Source organism: Labeo rohita, chromosome 9, assembly GCF_022985175.1.
Source record: "Labeo rohita strain BAU-BD-2019 chromosome 9, IGBB_LRoh.1.0, whole genome shotgun sequence".
Taxonomy (NCBI): Eukaryota; Metazoa; Chordata; class Actinopteri; order Cypriniformes; family Cyprinidae; genus Labeo; species Labeo rohita.
Genome location: NC_066877.1, coordinates 3,527,189 through 3,542,173, shown reverse-complemented (window position 1 = coordinate 3,542,173; position 14,985 = coordinate 3,527,189). Strand labels below are relative to the sequence as shown.

At 34.7% G+C, this 14,985-nt stretch overlaps 1 protein-coding gene across 1 annotated transcript; it reads right to left on the bottom strand.

The window, feature by feature from the left end:
• Window positions 1-2,317: 2,317 nt before the first annotated feature.
• Window positions 2,318-14,659, bottom strand: hnrnpa3 (heterogeneous nuclear ribonucleoprotein A3). The gene is given in 12 exon segments (XM_051119159.1): window positions 2,318-6,580; window positions 6,672-6,745; window positions 6,830-6,976; window positions 8,303-8,434; window positions 10,038-10,091; window positions 10,194-10,262; window positions 10,402-10,491; window positions 10,839-10,908; window positions 10,910-11,050; window positions 11,977-12,123; window positions 13,272-13,394; window positions 14,589-14,659. Coding segments are annotated over 11 exon segments (1,035 nt in total). The 5' UTR covers window positions 14,595-14,659; the 3' UTR covers window positions 2,318-6,580; window positions 6,672-6,689.
• Between the last annotated feature and the right edge of the window lie 326 nt (window positions 14,660-14,985).

The following is a 14,985-nucleotide window of genomic DNA, read 5'->3' as shown; positions in this document are numbered from 1 at the left end:
TTATTTTCTCTCGTGGACTACCTCTCTTATGTGAAATATCTTGTTCAGTTCAGTACTAAAGAAAAAATAACATGCATTTTGTATGATCCCTCTTATTTTGATAAAATAATTAACATTTTACAGATTCTGCAAGGTGTATGTAAACTTTTGACCAAAACTGTATGTCTACGACAGCATTATACTGCACAAAATGTATTGTGACATATAAAATCACCAGTTAATTAAGAAACTGAGCAAAAATAATGAAGAAAAGCAAAGCTGAGAAGTGAAAAACAGTCATATTTTATCTAATGCAGAGACATTAATCCATTTTAAGCATAGCTTAAGAGTCCAAATGTGTTTTGAGGCCACTGTATGTTATACACATTGACATCATAATCATTGGTAGAAAGCTGTTCATTATTTGAGGTTTTCGGCTCAAACTGTTAGTTTTCTTGGAAGCAGATTTTCTGTTTTGGCTATCAACCAACACTGCAGAACACAACATTCTTAAAATCTACCCCAATTCATGAGATTTAAAAAATCATAAGCCTTGAAAGGCTTTTTTTTTTTGCAAGCCTGCTGTGCTAACAAGTTTCAACTGAATCTTCCTCAAGTGACCAGTCCCACTCTCCCAGTGTTATGCAACAAAGCTGAACTGTTTGGCTGCGGCCCATGTTAGACATGCCTTCATTAAAGCCCCGCTGGACAAAGTACACCAGTGGAGTTGTTTGCACTGCTAGCCACTTGCACCCACACACACCACCTTTGAACACACCAAACCCTTTCCTTTGCACACTACAATAGATCTCCATTATCAGCCAGTCACGCTACACCGACAGGGCCAACCTGTTCACAGACCTGCATTTACACGTCATAACGTAGGATCTTTTCACTACATAAAGATAAAAAAAAAACAGGTGAAAAATGTCTCATTGAATCCTTCTTTTGTTCTAATGACATTTCAATCTATTACAGCATTAAGCTGCCATGCATTCTCTCCTGTCAATAGACTCGTGTTACATAAATGAGCGACGTTACAGCAAATGGGGGTTGTACATCAAATGTTTAATTTCTTTAGTGCTAGCATGTGGCTTATCTAGGCCAGCAGTATCTTAAACATTTGCCAATGGTTGTGACCTTGATCCTGGGTCAAGGGAACAAAGTCCCCATGACAGGTTTTGTAGCAAGATAAGCATTGCGTGAGAAGAAAATGGCCTGCGCTGAGTGCGCTCACACAAAAACAACACAAACACAGTAAATTAAACATTCTCGGGGGTTCAAATGTTTTTTATTAAACAAAGTCAACATTTGGCAATGCAATCACACTTACTCATTCTGACATTATAAGTGATGTTTTATGACTATAAAATATTGCGTAAATATACATGGATTTATCCTGAAAGACAAAACATCCTCCCACAAAAAATATGTATACTGAAGACTATACAGAGTCAGCGTGTAATAATGATTAAAAGTTCATTAAAAGTCCTTGTCAAGTGATTAATATCCCCCTCAAAAACCTATTAGGCTATTTCAGGATGCACCGGTGCTGTGCAGACGATCATCAAAGTACCGCGAGAGCAATTGGAGTGCTCTCGCGGTACTTTGATGTCTTATGCTGATTGGTCTGCGCAGCACCGATGCATCTCGAACAAGCCTATTATCTGCAAGTGAGTGAAGACTCAGCAAATCTGTACTCATGTACACTAGCTGGGTTGATTACGTACAAATTGTAGTCCGTTACTGATTCAAAATTGTAGTTAGTAATGTAATCCATTGCATTACATATCTTAGGTAATGCATAATGCAATCTGATTACTTTTAGATTACTTTAGATCTTGCACTGTATAAAAAAAAAAATTACCAAAAAAGTTTTCAACTTTAAAAAAAAGTGTTCATGATGCTTTAAAATATTAAGTTTACTCAACTCAAATATCTATGTTTTCATGTAGTACATCTTAACATTTCATGTTGAATAAACTTAAAATTTTTAAGGCAGCATGAACACTTACTTTTTTATGTTGAAACAACTTTTTTTTTTTTTTTTTACAGTGTGTTTATCACATTGATTTTAATAGGATAATCGTGTACCATATTAATATAAAAATACAAATGAGTAAGAAAATATATGTATGGAATATATTTGTATGGAAGCCCATTTCCACCAATTGTGACTTTTTTTTATCTCACAATTCTGAGATAAAAAATGTTTTCTCAGAATTGTAAGATATAAACTCAGAATTTTGAGATAAAAAGTCACAATAACTTTTTTTTTTTATTCAGTGGCAGAAACAGGCTTCTATAGGTTTGAGTTTAATTAAAAGCTAATAATTGAAAAAAAAAAAAAATCATAAAAACATAAAATTATTTTAAATAATAATAAATCATCTTAAAATCAATCAAAATAAAACACTTACTTAAAAAAATTTTAATATTTTATTTGTTAACCTGCATGTCATGTGACCATAACTAATGTCAGAGAAACATAAACATGCAAATGTGATATTTAATTATTAAAATATTATCTGAAAATCTCAAGGGTACTTCCAATAAACAAATTAGGTGAAATCAGATGACAAAAAAATTGTGAATGGTGAAATACTGAAACACTTCTTAAACCTAAAATGATTTTTGTAAATCAGTGGTTTAGGGCTGCAATGATTCCCTGATTCTACTCAAATATTTGATAAAAATTTTTTTTTAAAAATCCTCGATTGCATTTGGGCTATGTCGAGTAACCGGCAAAATACCGGAAGTGGCACATTTGACATATTAAACCTTTTTAAAAATCATAATTAAGCATAAAGCATAATGCTAGAATTCACAAACACTATGATTCAGATAAATAAATATATATGTGATGCAGAATTAATATAGGTGGTTTATTTACATGCGTGTAGGTTACATATGTGCATCTCAGAGCGGCTCCATTCACAGTAAATGCTGCCACACAAACTGTTATCGTTTACATGTGTGGAGTGTCTTAAACTCCATCTTTGCATGTTGTTGTGAGTATGGGTTTATTATAATGTTCATCTGGGAATGCTACGTGCACTATTTCATCAGATTTGTAAGGTACATCATTTATAAACCTATGCAAACACAGGAGAATACATCAATATCTTTCTCAATATACTAACTGTTCATCGCGATTTTAAAATATAAGTTTAAACCCTCACTCTGAGTTTACATCTTTTGAAGTCCACATATTCAAGAAACTGCAGTGGCTGTAGCATTTCTGTCCTCAAGAAATGGCCAAATAATAAAGATTATGTGGACATTTGAATTAAATGTTGTTGAGTCCATCCACTTGACTAATGACTGGTCTCTGTGTAAATATTTACAAATCTGGAAGACTTTCTGCAGTGTACAAGCAGTAGGCTATTTTAGAAAGTAAAATTTAAAAGATTAAAAAGAGGAATTAGGGAGAATCAATAAATTATGCATTTATTATTGCGTTTGCGTAAATACCTTGTAATCATGTAATCCATAAAAAAGTAACTGTAGTCTCATTATGAGTATTTTAAAATGTAATATAATCTAATTACAAGTACTTAATTTTTGGAATCTGATGACATAATTCAGATTATTAACCAGCTCTGCTAGAGAATGAATCTCACTAAAACACGTCTGGGTCGTATTTCAACAATCTGCTGTGTGCTGCCAGCCAATCTAGGCATTTCTGAAAGTTCTTATTAAATGAATTCTTAAATCTAAGTTTGTATTACCATAATGCGCCCCTACTTCTAACATAGTTTTGTAATTCACATTATTCTCAATGATGAATCATTAAATGAGCAGTACTTCTGACACATTTACCTTTGTACACCAAAATTCAGTCATCTCAATAGGAATCTGCATGATTGGGAATTTCACTCGTTGGACGTGTTCCTCATGTGGATTGCACAACGGATTTGATTTTGTTAAACTGTTGACACGCAAATTCTGTGCGTTGATTAATATGAAGCTGCTTGAACTGGAATTGACCTCTGCGTAAGCGCTGCTTTATTCACTGCTACACTGTTGATAATTTTGTGCATTCTTATAATTAAAATTTCTCAGGCAAAAAGGGTTCAATATCTATTGTATTTAGCCTCGAGATGTATGAAGCACAGCTCACATAGATGTCACTTGACCAACCTGAATCCACTGCGAAATCTGCGTAGGGAAATCTTTCGCACCTGAAATCTTTCTCACCTGAAATTCCAGATCGAGTGAATTCCTATTGAAATGGCTGGATTTCGGCTGCTAAAATTAGCTGGAAAATGGTAAATGTGAAGAGAATTTGTTTTGGTAATGTAACCGTATCTCAAAAGTATTATTATAATTAAAAACATTACAAAATCCCTATTGCAATTAAAATCAGAATAAAGGCAGCACAATATAATATGTAAGTAATTGCATATTATTTACATTACAGTAATGACAATTAGACTTTTTTCATTATGTTATTGAGAACTGGGGAAAATATGCTTAATTATCATGAAAATTAAATAATAATAAGAATAATATATATATATATATATATATATATATATATACACTACTGTATATGTATTAAATATAATTAATGATTTATATTGTTTTTTCTATTGTATTTCTATTTATATAAATAGAAATACAATAAAATTAATTAATTCAATTAATCATATATTATAATAAATTTAATTTTAATTTTATTATATTTATAAAATCATATTTATTCATTACTTTTATATATTATAATTAATAAACTATACTTCTCTCTTTCTCTCTCTCTATATAAACACTTCGTATTGGTCCAGGCAGAGAATTTGCATCAACAGTTTAACAAAACAAAAAATAAATATATATATATAGATAGATAGATACATAATTACATAGGTTTAATCATATTTATTAATTTGTTGTAATTAATGCGCTATATTGTTCTATTTTATATATATAATCATTTATTAATCATAATTAATGAACTATATATATATAATAATTTTCAAGTCATATGTATTAATTATAGTTAATAAATTATATATATATATGTCATATTTATTCATTAATTATAATTAATAAATTAGATTTTTTGTATATATATATATATATATATATATATATAAACATATTTATTAACTAATTATAAGTAATGAATTAAATTTTTCTTATTAAAGTATATAAAATCATTTATTAATTATAATTAATGAATTGTGTGTGTGTGTGTATATATATATATATATATAAATCATTTTTAAGTCATATTTATTCATTAATTATAATTAATGAATTAGATTTTTGTATTTTATATATATATATAAACATATTTATTAACTAATTATAAGTAATGAATAAAATTTTTCTTATTAAAGTATATAAAATCATTTATTAATTATAATTAATGAATTGTGTGTGTGTGTGTGTATATATATATATATATATACATATATATAAATCATTTTAAATTCATATTTATTCACTAATTATAATTACTAAATCATATTTTTCTATTTTATATATATATATATAATATGGGCAATAATTGAATTGATTGTGGTATCTGATTCTCTGCAGGAGGATATCTTCAACAAATCCACATATATTTTGCACATATTAATCTTACCCATCCAGAACCATCGCTGAAAACGTGTCATAAAAGACTTTCAGCCACTTACTGTAGATCAGGCGCTGCTTTTCCCATCTGCAAATTAAGCAGAAGAGTTACACTCTTACCTGCTCCTATGACTCTCTCTTCCTCTTCTTCTGTCTGTCTGAAACCCTCATAGCATAGCACGGGTCTCACGCTAGCATTGGCTTTGCGCTAGCCTTCCTTCCTTCGCTCGCTCTCACGGGGTACAGCTAGTCTCACCGAAACAGATGCTAGCTTTCTGGAGACACACTGGCTGCGAGGCTGGGATCGACCTGCCAGTCTGAGAGCCGTAAAACTTCCTGTTGCCAGTTCGTCTGTCTAGGCCCGGAGGCCTTACTACTCTCATACACAACAACACGCGCGGCACTCGCGACTTCACACTCAATGACGCACTAAACTTCATTAGGCAAGTTACTACACAACTTTATTTCAGCTGTTTTTTTTAATTGTCAAAATAGTTCAACAATCTAGACTTCTCTCTTTACAGGTTTAACGTGTTTACATGCTCTCAGATCTGATAAAATCTACTCTGTAACTCAGCATAAACAACACATGTACTGCATACTCACAATATATAAAAATACACGTGACACTGACATCACTGTCTTCAATTCAGAAAATAATAAACATAAGTCTTTTTTTTCTCCAAATAACACACTTAAGGCCACAACATAGTGTATACTCACAATAAATGATATTTAGGACTATTCTGACTACGGTGCTTGATATCATACTATGTTTCACTCTCAAAAATGCTGACAAGGGGTTGAAAAGCACAAAGAAAAGTCAAGCGGGTGAAGGAATGTACATCCACTAGCACACACTAGTTGTAGAGGAGTGTCTGTCTACACTCTGTCTCGTCTAGCGTTAAAGGCTGCATGTTTCTGCTGCAGTAAGACCTATAACTGGCAGATCTTGGCCCCTCGCACTCTTTCTCAGTAATCTTTCCTCATCTCTCCTCATCACCATCTAACTCTGGATCTGTTGAACAGACACAGGGCAAAACATCACCAGTAATCCCGCGTTACACGTCTGTGCAGTCTGTGTGCTCTAGAGGCGGCTCTGAACTTACCACAGACAAACAAATCTGTTAATATCTCCTGGAGCCGTAGCCTCCGCCGCCGCCGCCCCCAGAGCCATATCCACCTAAATATAACAATGCACATGATCAGGCACACATGCAGTGGTTTCACTTTTGACGTGGCATGCAGTGTACTGGATTTTCTGTACCTCCGTAAGGTCCTGAGTTTCTTCCTCCAAAGTTATTTCCCTTCATGGGGCCGTAGTTGGACTGTTGTCCCCCGTAATTCCCAAAATCGTTGTAATTTCCGCCTCCTCCTCCACCACTTCCACCACCACCGCCACCACCAAAGTTACCTGAGAAGCAGGTTAAAAAATCTGTTTAAATTTAAATTGAAATTCTGTTAAAAATGTTCTGTTTATTATTGAATTGTTGTATTCTAGAAATATTCCATGTAAAATTTTAAAGAAGGTGCATTAAATTGATCAAAAGTGACGCTAAGATTGTAGAGGTTTCTATTTTAAATAAATGCTGTTCGTTCTTTTGAGCTTTCTGTTCATCAACAAATCCTGAAAATAAATGTAGCATGGATTCCACAAAAATATTAGGCAGCTGAACTGTTTTCAACATTGATAATAATAAGAAATTGGTGAATCAGCAAATGAATACACTTTACCAGATTTTTAATGTTTTTAAAGAAGACTTTTCTGCTCACCAAGCCTGCATTTTTTTTAATATATTTAAATCTGAATATATTTTAAAATGTAATTTATTCAAAGTTAAATTTTCAGTATCATTGCTCCAGTCTCCAGTGTCACATGATCCTTTAGAAATCATTCTAATATGCTTATTTGCTGCTAAATAAAACGTTTTTTATTACTATTTTTTTTATCAACATTTAAAACAGTTGAGTAATTTTTTCTCAGGATTCTTTGATAATAGACCCAAAGATCAGCATTTATCTGAAATAAAAAGCTTTTTTGTAACATTATACACTATACTGTTCAAAACATTGGAGTCAGCAAAAAAAAAAAAACCTTTGAACAGCAAATCAGAATATCAGAATGATTTCTGAAGGCTCATTTGACTGGAGTAATGATGCTAAAAATTTAGCTTTGAAATCATAGGAATAAATTACATTGTAAAATATATTCAAATAGACAATAGTTATTTTAAATAGTAAAAATATTTTTAAATTTTACTGGTTTTGCTGTACTTGGGATCAAATAAATGCAGGGTTGGTGAGCAAGAGAGACTTAAAAACATTTAAAAAATTTTAGTTAAAAAACTTTTGACTGGTAGTGTACATTAGAATGATTTCGGAAGAATCATGTGATATTGAAGATTTACATAATGATGCTGAAAATTCAGGTTTGCATCACAGAATAAATTACAATTAAAAATATATTCACTTATTAAATTGTAATAACATATTACAATTTTTACTGTATTTTTTAAAATAATTGCACCTTTGGTGAGCATAAGATGGTTCTATAAAAAACACTAAAAAAAACGTACTCCAAACTTTTGAACAGTAGTGCATTATTTTTACATTTTAGTACAAACTTGCTCCGCCTCTGAAATGACTTCCTTTTTGGATGACATCACTGTGACCTCTTGTTTTAAACCCCACCCCTCCAACCACCTGTCATCTATTTGTATCATCTTAAATGATAATGTACCTCCAAAATTTCCTCCATCATTGTAGTTGTCATATCCTCCAAAGCCTCCTCCACCTTGGTTTCCATATCCAGGGCCTCCACCGTATCCTCCACGACCACCTCCATAGCCAGGACCCCCACCATAGTTACCACCTACCACCAGAGACACACTTCAGCAATAATAACTGCAGTCTGAGCTTCATAAAAATATGACTGACTGATTTATTGTGATACCTTAATACCTAGGTTAGTACACTGACCAAAATTATAAATGCAATACTTTTGTTTTTGCCCCCATTTTTCATGAGCTGAACTCAAAGACTTTTTTCTACGTACACAAAAGGCCTATTTATCTCAAATATTGTTCACAAAAATCTGTCTAAATCTGTGTTAGTAAGCACTTCTACTTTGCTGAGATAAACCATCCATCTCACAGGTGTGGCATATCAAGATGCTGATTAGACAGCATGATTATTGCACAGGTGTGCCACAATAAAAGGCCACACTAAAATGTGCAGTTTTATCACACAGCACAATGCCACAGATGTCGCAAGTTTTGAGGGAGCGTGCAATTGGCATGCTGACTGCAGGAATGTCCATCAGAGCTGTTGCCCATAAATTGAATGTTCATTTCTCTACCACAAGCTGTCTCCAAAGGCGTTTCAGAGAATTTGGCAGTACATCCAACCGGCCTCACAACCATGGACCACGTGTAACCACACCAGCCCAGGACCTCCACATCCAGCATCTTCACCTCCAAGATCATCTGAGACCAGCCACCCGGACAGCTGCTGCAACAATCGGTTTGCATAACCAAAGAATTTCTGCACAATCCGTCTCAGGGAAGCTCATCTGCATGCTCGTTGCCTTTATCAGGGTCTCGACCTGACTGCAGTTCGTCAGATGCTGGGCAGATGCTCACATTCGATGGCATCTGGCACTTTGGAGAGGTGTTCTCTTCATGGATGAATCCCGGTTTTCACTGTACAAGGCAGATGGCAGACAGTGTGTATGGCGTTGTGTGGGTGAGCGGTTTGCTGATGCCAACGTTGTGGATTGAGTGGCCCATGGTGGTCACCCATTGAGCATGTTTGGGATGCTCTGGATCGGCGTATACGACAGAGTGTTCCAGTTCCTGTCAATATCCAGCAACTTCGCACAGCCATTGAAGAGGAGTGGACCAACATTCCACAGCCCACAATCAACAACCTGATCAACTCTATGTGAAGGAGACGTGTTGCATTGCGTGAGGCAAATGGTGGTCACACCAGATACTGACTGGTTTTTGGGCCCCCCCTAATACAGTAAAACTGCACATTTTAGAGTGGCCTTTTATAGTTGCCAGCCTAAGGCACACCTGTGCAATAATCATGCTGTCTAATCAGCGTCTTGATATGCCACACCTGGTGGATGGATTATCTTGGCAAAGGAGAAGTGCTCACTAACACAGATTTAGACAGATTTGTGAACAATTTTTGAGAGAAATAGGCCTTTTGTATACATAGAAAAAAGTCTTAGATCTTTGAGTTCAGCTCATGAAAAATGGGGCAAAAACAAAAGTGCTGCGTTTATAATTTTGGTCAGTGAAAATTTTTTTTGGTAATTTTCCTGTTTAGCCATACAGTGAAGCTTTATTCTGAGAGCCATTTCTAAAATAATTGTTCGGGCAAAGCCCTTTTGTTCAACGATGGTGCAAATCACAAATTAACAGACTTAGTGATCATTGTTCATATTAGTATAATGATACTGTCCCCACCAAATCCGTTGTATCCATCTCCTCCGTAGCCACCTCGGCTTCCTCCATACCCTCCTGTGAAACATACAGGATTATTCACACCTGAGGTGCTACTGTACAAACTGCAGATGTAATCGACACACAGGATCAGATGTACAGGATCACATGTCATCCTACCTCGGCCAAAGTTGCCACCTCCAAAGTTTCCTCCTCTGCCCATGAAATTGCCTCCACCTCCACCACGATCTGACAATCATGATCCAAAACAACATGTTTTATATTATTACCTATAACAACTTGAATATTACAGTAACATAATTAAACTAATTATAAAACTCTAAAATTGCCTATTTGACATTCAGGAGAGGTGAAACATGTTACTTACATCTCTGATTAGAAACAGCTTGCATCTCCTGCTTTGGAAGTGCTTTTCGTACTTCACAGTTATGAGAGTTGATTGTGTGATATTTTTGTGCTGATGACGAGGAAAAAAGACTTTTTTTAAAGCAAGACAGAAATCTGTTTGCTCACCTACTAAATAAAACCTGTAAAAACTATTTTTTTTTGCTGTTAACATCACGTCTATGAACTTTTATATATCAATATCAAAATTTTAAGTGTACAAAAACCAATTTATAAGTAAATGTTAATTTTAGTGTTTTAATGAGTTTTCATTTTAATCTTTTTTTTTTGCATTTCAACAGTATTTTGATGTTTAAATTGAATACGTTCATAAAAGCTGCATGCATAATAATTATAAAAGAATCATCTCCATCTAGCTTTAGAGCAATCGATAAGTGTAGTGTTTCCATCTAAGCTCACCAACAATTTTATCCACAGTATCATGATCATCAAAGGTGACAAAGCAGAATCCTCTCTTTTTTCCCAGTTGAACGTTCCTCCATTATATCGATAGTCTCAATTTTCCCGTAGCGCTCAAAGTACTCTCTGATATGATACTCCTCTGTGTCCTCCTTGATTCCACCCACAAAGATCTTTTTCACTGTCAGATGCGCTCCAGGTCTATTAGAGTCCTGGATAATACAAGAAAATAAATGTAATTCAATCTCGATTAAATGTATCTTAATTTTAGAGTAAATTGAAAAAAGGTCTGTATGAAAGCCTGTTTCTGTCATGAAATCTAAACATATTAAAACATTTTCAGTGACTTTGTGAATTTGTCTCACAATTCTGACTCGCACAACATAAGCTTTCTCAGAATTGTGTGTTTTTATTCTTTTTCTTTTTCACAGAATTGTGAGTATTTTTTGGAATTTTCTTCTGGAAAAAAACAGCCAGAATTCTGAGAAAAAAATTGGAACTGAGAAATGTTGTTAACTCAAAATTGCAAGTCAGAGTTCTAAAATGAAAAGTAAAATGAAAGTTGTAAGGGTCTGTTTTTTTTTTTTTATTCCATGGAGGAAATGGGCTTTCATATTACAAAACATGGGTAGCTATACAGTGTTCTTTTTACTTATTTATTTATTTAAAGTTTTATTTAGAGGAAGTTTGGTATCTGAATTTAAAGCTGCAGTCCGTACCTTTTTTGTGTTCATAATTTACAGAAATTATATAACAAGTGAGTACGTCATGAATCCATTTTCGAAACTGTATTTTTGGCCTATCCTGAATCACTACGGTACATCTAAAATACGTTTTTAGACTGGTTCTGGTAGGAACAGCTCCGTCTACAATGTTCTTACGCAAATGCATGCAGTTCTGTTTATTAACCGCAAAAGTTACAGACTGCAGCTTTAAATTAGTACAAATATTCTCTCACTTAATATATCCATAAACACTGCACATGTAAAAATTACAAGAGAATTACAAATACATTTACAAAAGTTTTTATACAAAGACGTCTTTTTAAACAAACATGTTTTTAGATGTCACACTCCAGTCACTACACTAGTTTATATATATATATGGCGCTTTACGGTTTAAATGTATGGAACCGCACCTCTCGGGAAACAGCTCGTTTGGGCTCAACGACACGACCGTCCACTTTGTGTGGCCGTGCTGCCATGGCAGCATCAACCTCAGCTACACAGGAATACGTCACAAAGCCGAAACCTCGTGAGCGTTTGTTAGCTGGATCTCTCATTACCTGAGGAAACATAATCATTGACAGCCATCAACAACAGTGTTTTCTTTGCTTTTATTATTATTTCTATATGCATTATGCCACAGGACTGTTTGGCTGATTGATTCTGATTGGCTGACTTACTGATGGTCTAATGTGTTAATTAATTAAACAAATATTTCACCTAAAAATAAACATTTTGATGAAAATTTACTTACTCTCAGGCCACCTAAGATTTTTCATCATTACATCACCTCTGTGGTGAATGGGTGCCGTCCGAATGAGAATCCAAACAGTGGATAAAAACATCACAGTAATCCACAAGTAATCCAAACCACTCCAGTCCATCAATTAACATTTTGTGAAGGAAACAAATTTATCATTAAGATGTTTTAAGCAGTTGTTTAAGGTCAGATCAGAAGAGAAATATGCACTGTTTACAAGTGATATCTGTTTTAAACTAATATGTTGGTGGATTTTAATGTGAAAGGACAACAGGGAATGGACCTTTTCACTAGATGAATCATTATTATGTATTACGGCTTCATATTTTAGCCCAAATTAACGATTTTAAATTTAAAGGCCGTAATGACGGATTTGCTCACAACAAGCACGCATTTTCACTTCACAAGATGTTAAATGATGGACTGGAGTGGTGTGGAATACTTGTGGATTATTGTGATGTTTTTATCAGCTGTTTGGACTCTGACGGCACCCATTCACTGCAGAGGATCCATGGTGAGCAAGTGTTGTAGTGCTACATTTCTCCAAATCTGTTCCCATGAAGAAACTCATCTACATCTTGAATCGCCTATGAGTGAGTAAATTGTCAGCTAATGTTAATTTTCGGGTGAGTTATTTCTTTAAGCAGTATCACAGGAACACACAGTGCTATATGTGGCCACAATGTTGAATTTCAACATGGCTGTGATTGCACTGTTTTTCAATAATTCAATGGTATTACATATTCATAAATCATAGTATTTATGTGGCACTCCAAGATGCTTCGCAGAATACCCTGAAACTTTTTTATTGAATTTTATTGAAATTTATTTATTATTATTAATATTAAGGATGGCTTTTAGCTGTCTGTTCTTTGCAAAGCGATTACAAATATATAAACCAAATTAAATTATAAAGCAAAACGTGAATGTGATCTAATAGTCTCTCACCACACAGTCTGTGAGTTTGCCCCATTGCTCAAAGTGAGCACGCAAACTGTCCTCTGTGGTCTCAAAACTGAGTCCACCGATAAACAGCTTCCTGAGCTGCTCCGGCTCCTTACTGTCACGACCCTGTTCACATGAAACACACAATTAATAATCACACTTGAACCTTCGCCCTTTTCAAAATATGCGTCATTACACTGATAAAACTTGCCTTGTAGGGCATGACCTCTATGTTACACAATGCTCTAAAGCTATTAATTTTATTTTTTAAAGCTGATAATGACACTTTCATTGATTACAGCATTCAAACTGCAGAGTTGGTGTGGTTTTTATCTGTGTGGGTGTTTTTCCTGGAGCCTGTGAATGCTGGTGAGTCTGCCTGTGAGTTCTTGTGGGATTGATGGATGACATCCGGCCATGCCTTCACCAAATTCAGTAAAGGGTTTTAATATTAATATTTATTAGATTGAGTGACGTGAGTCCACAAGTACCTCTTCATTGGCTGAAAGACTGACGCTGAAAGGTGGGCGCTAGTCAGCTGACCAATAAATTTCTACTACTACGTTCAAGGCTCGGCTTATGAATATTAATTAGGGTACGTGATTGAATGCTCCAGGAAAATTGCCGCGTAACGTCAGCACAGCCTTTGTTAATATTCATGAGGCAGCCAACGCCATAACAAGATTGGTATTTTAGCCGGTGGTCGTACGTTTTTAAGAAATTACGTTACATCTAAAGGAATAGAGTGGGTGTCTGTACAGGAAGCTCCATAGGATCTTCTAAGATAAAAACTAAATTCAGGAGGAGACGGCTGAAAAACAAACCGGCGTCTAGAATATTCCATGCTAACGAGTTCATGCGCCATTTTAGATTTGTTTTCAGTGTTTCCTCCATATTGTTAGTGTCAATATCAAAAACAAAACATTAAATCCCCGTATCCGTGTTTTAAACGGACACGTTTACAAAAACAAGCTCAATATTTGGTTAACGCTAGTCAACAACCACCTACTTAACCAAAACATTATCAGCCCGCTGAGACATGTAGCACGAGTTCATTCTTGGTATGCATTTGGTGTCCAAGAGAGTAGCTGTAAGAGCACAACACTCGTGTTTCATTTGAAAATATTAATATATCCGCCTTAACAGCATGCATACAGTATCTGCTCTCTACTCGGTCATAGACATACAGCTTGACGGCAGAATGCGGCACTCTTAATACAACGCCCGCATAATAAACTGACATTAGATGTGTTTTACTACGGATACTGTAAAACTGTTACGCAAACTCCGTATAATAGCAGGAATATTGATAAGCGGTACCTCCATGCTGCAGCTTTTGCGCCCCCTCGGTCTGCACACCGCACGACTAAAGCGCTGCAGCACATGTGATGTCACACTTCAGCCACTGGAGGCGCTGCCGGACACTTCCGGATATAGTTCAGTTGTGGTAGAAGTCAAAAGTTTACATACACCTCGCAGAATCTGCAAAGTGTTCATTTTTACCATAATAAGGGGGATCATACAAAATGCATGTTATTTTTTATTTAGTACTGACCTGAATAAGATATTTCACATTAAATATGTTTACATATAGTCCACAAGAGAAAATAATTGCTGGATTTATAAAAATGACCCTGTTCAAAAGTTTACATACGCTTGATTCTTAATACTGTGTTGTTTCTTGAATGATCCACAGCTGTGTTTTTGTTTAGTTATA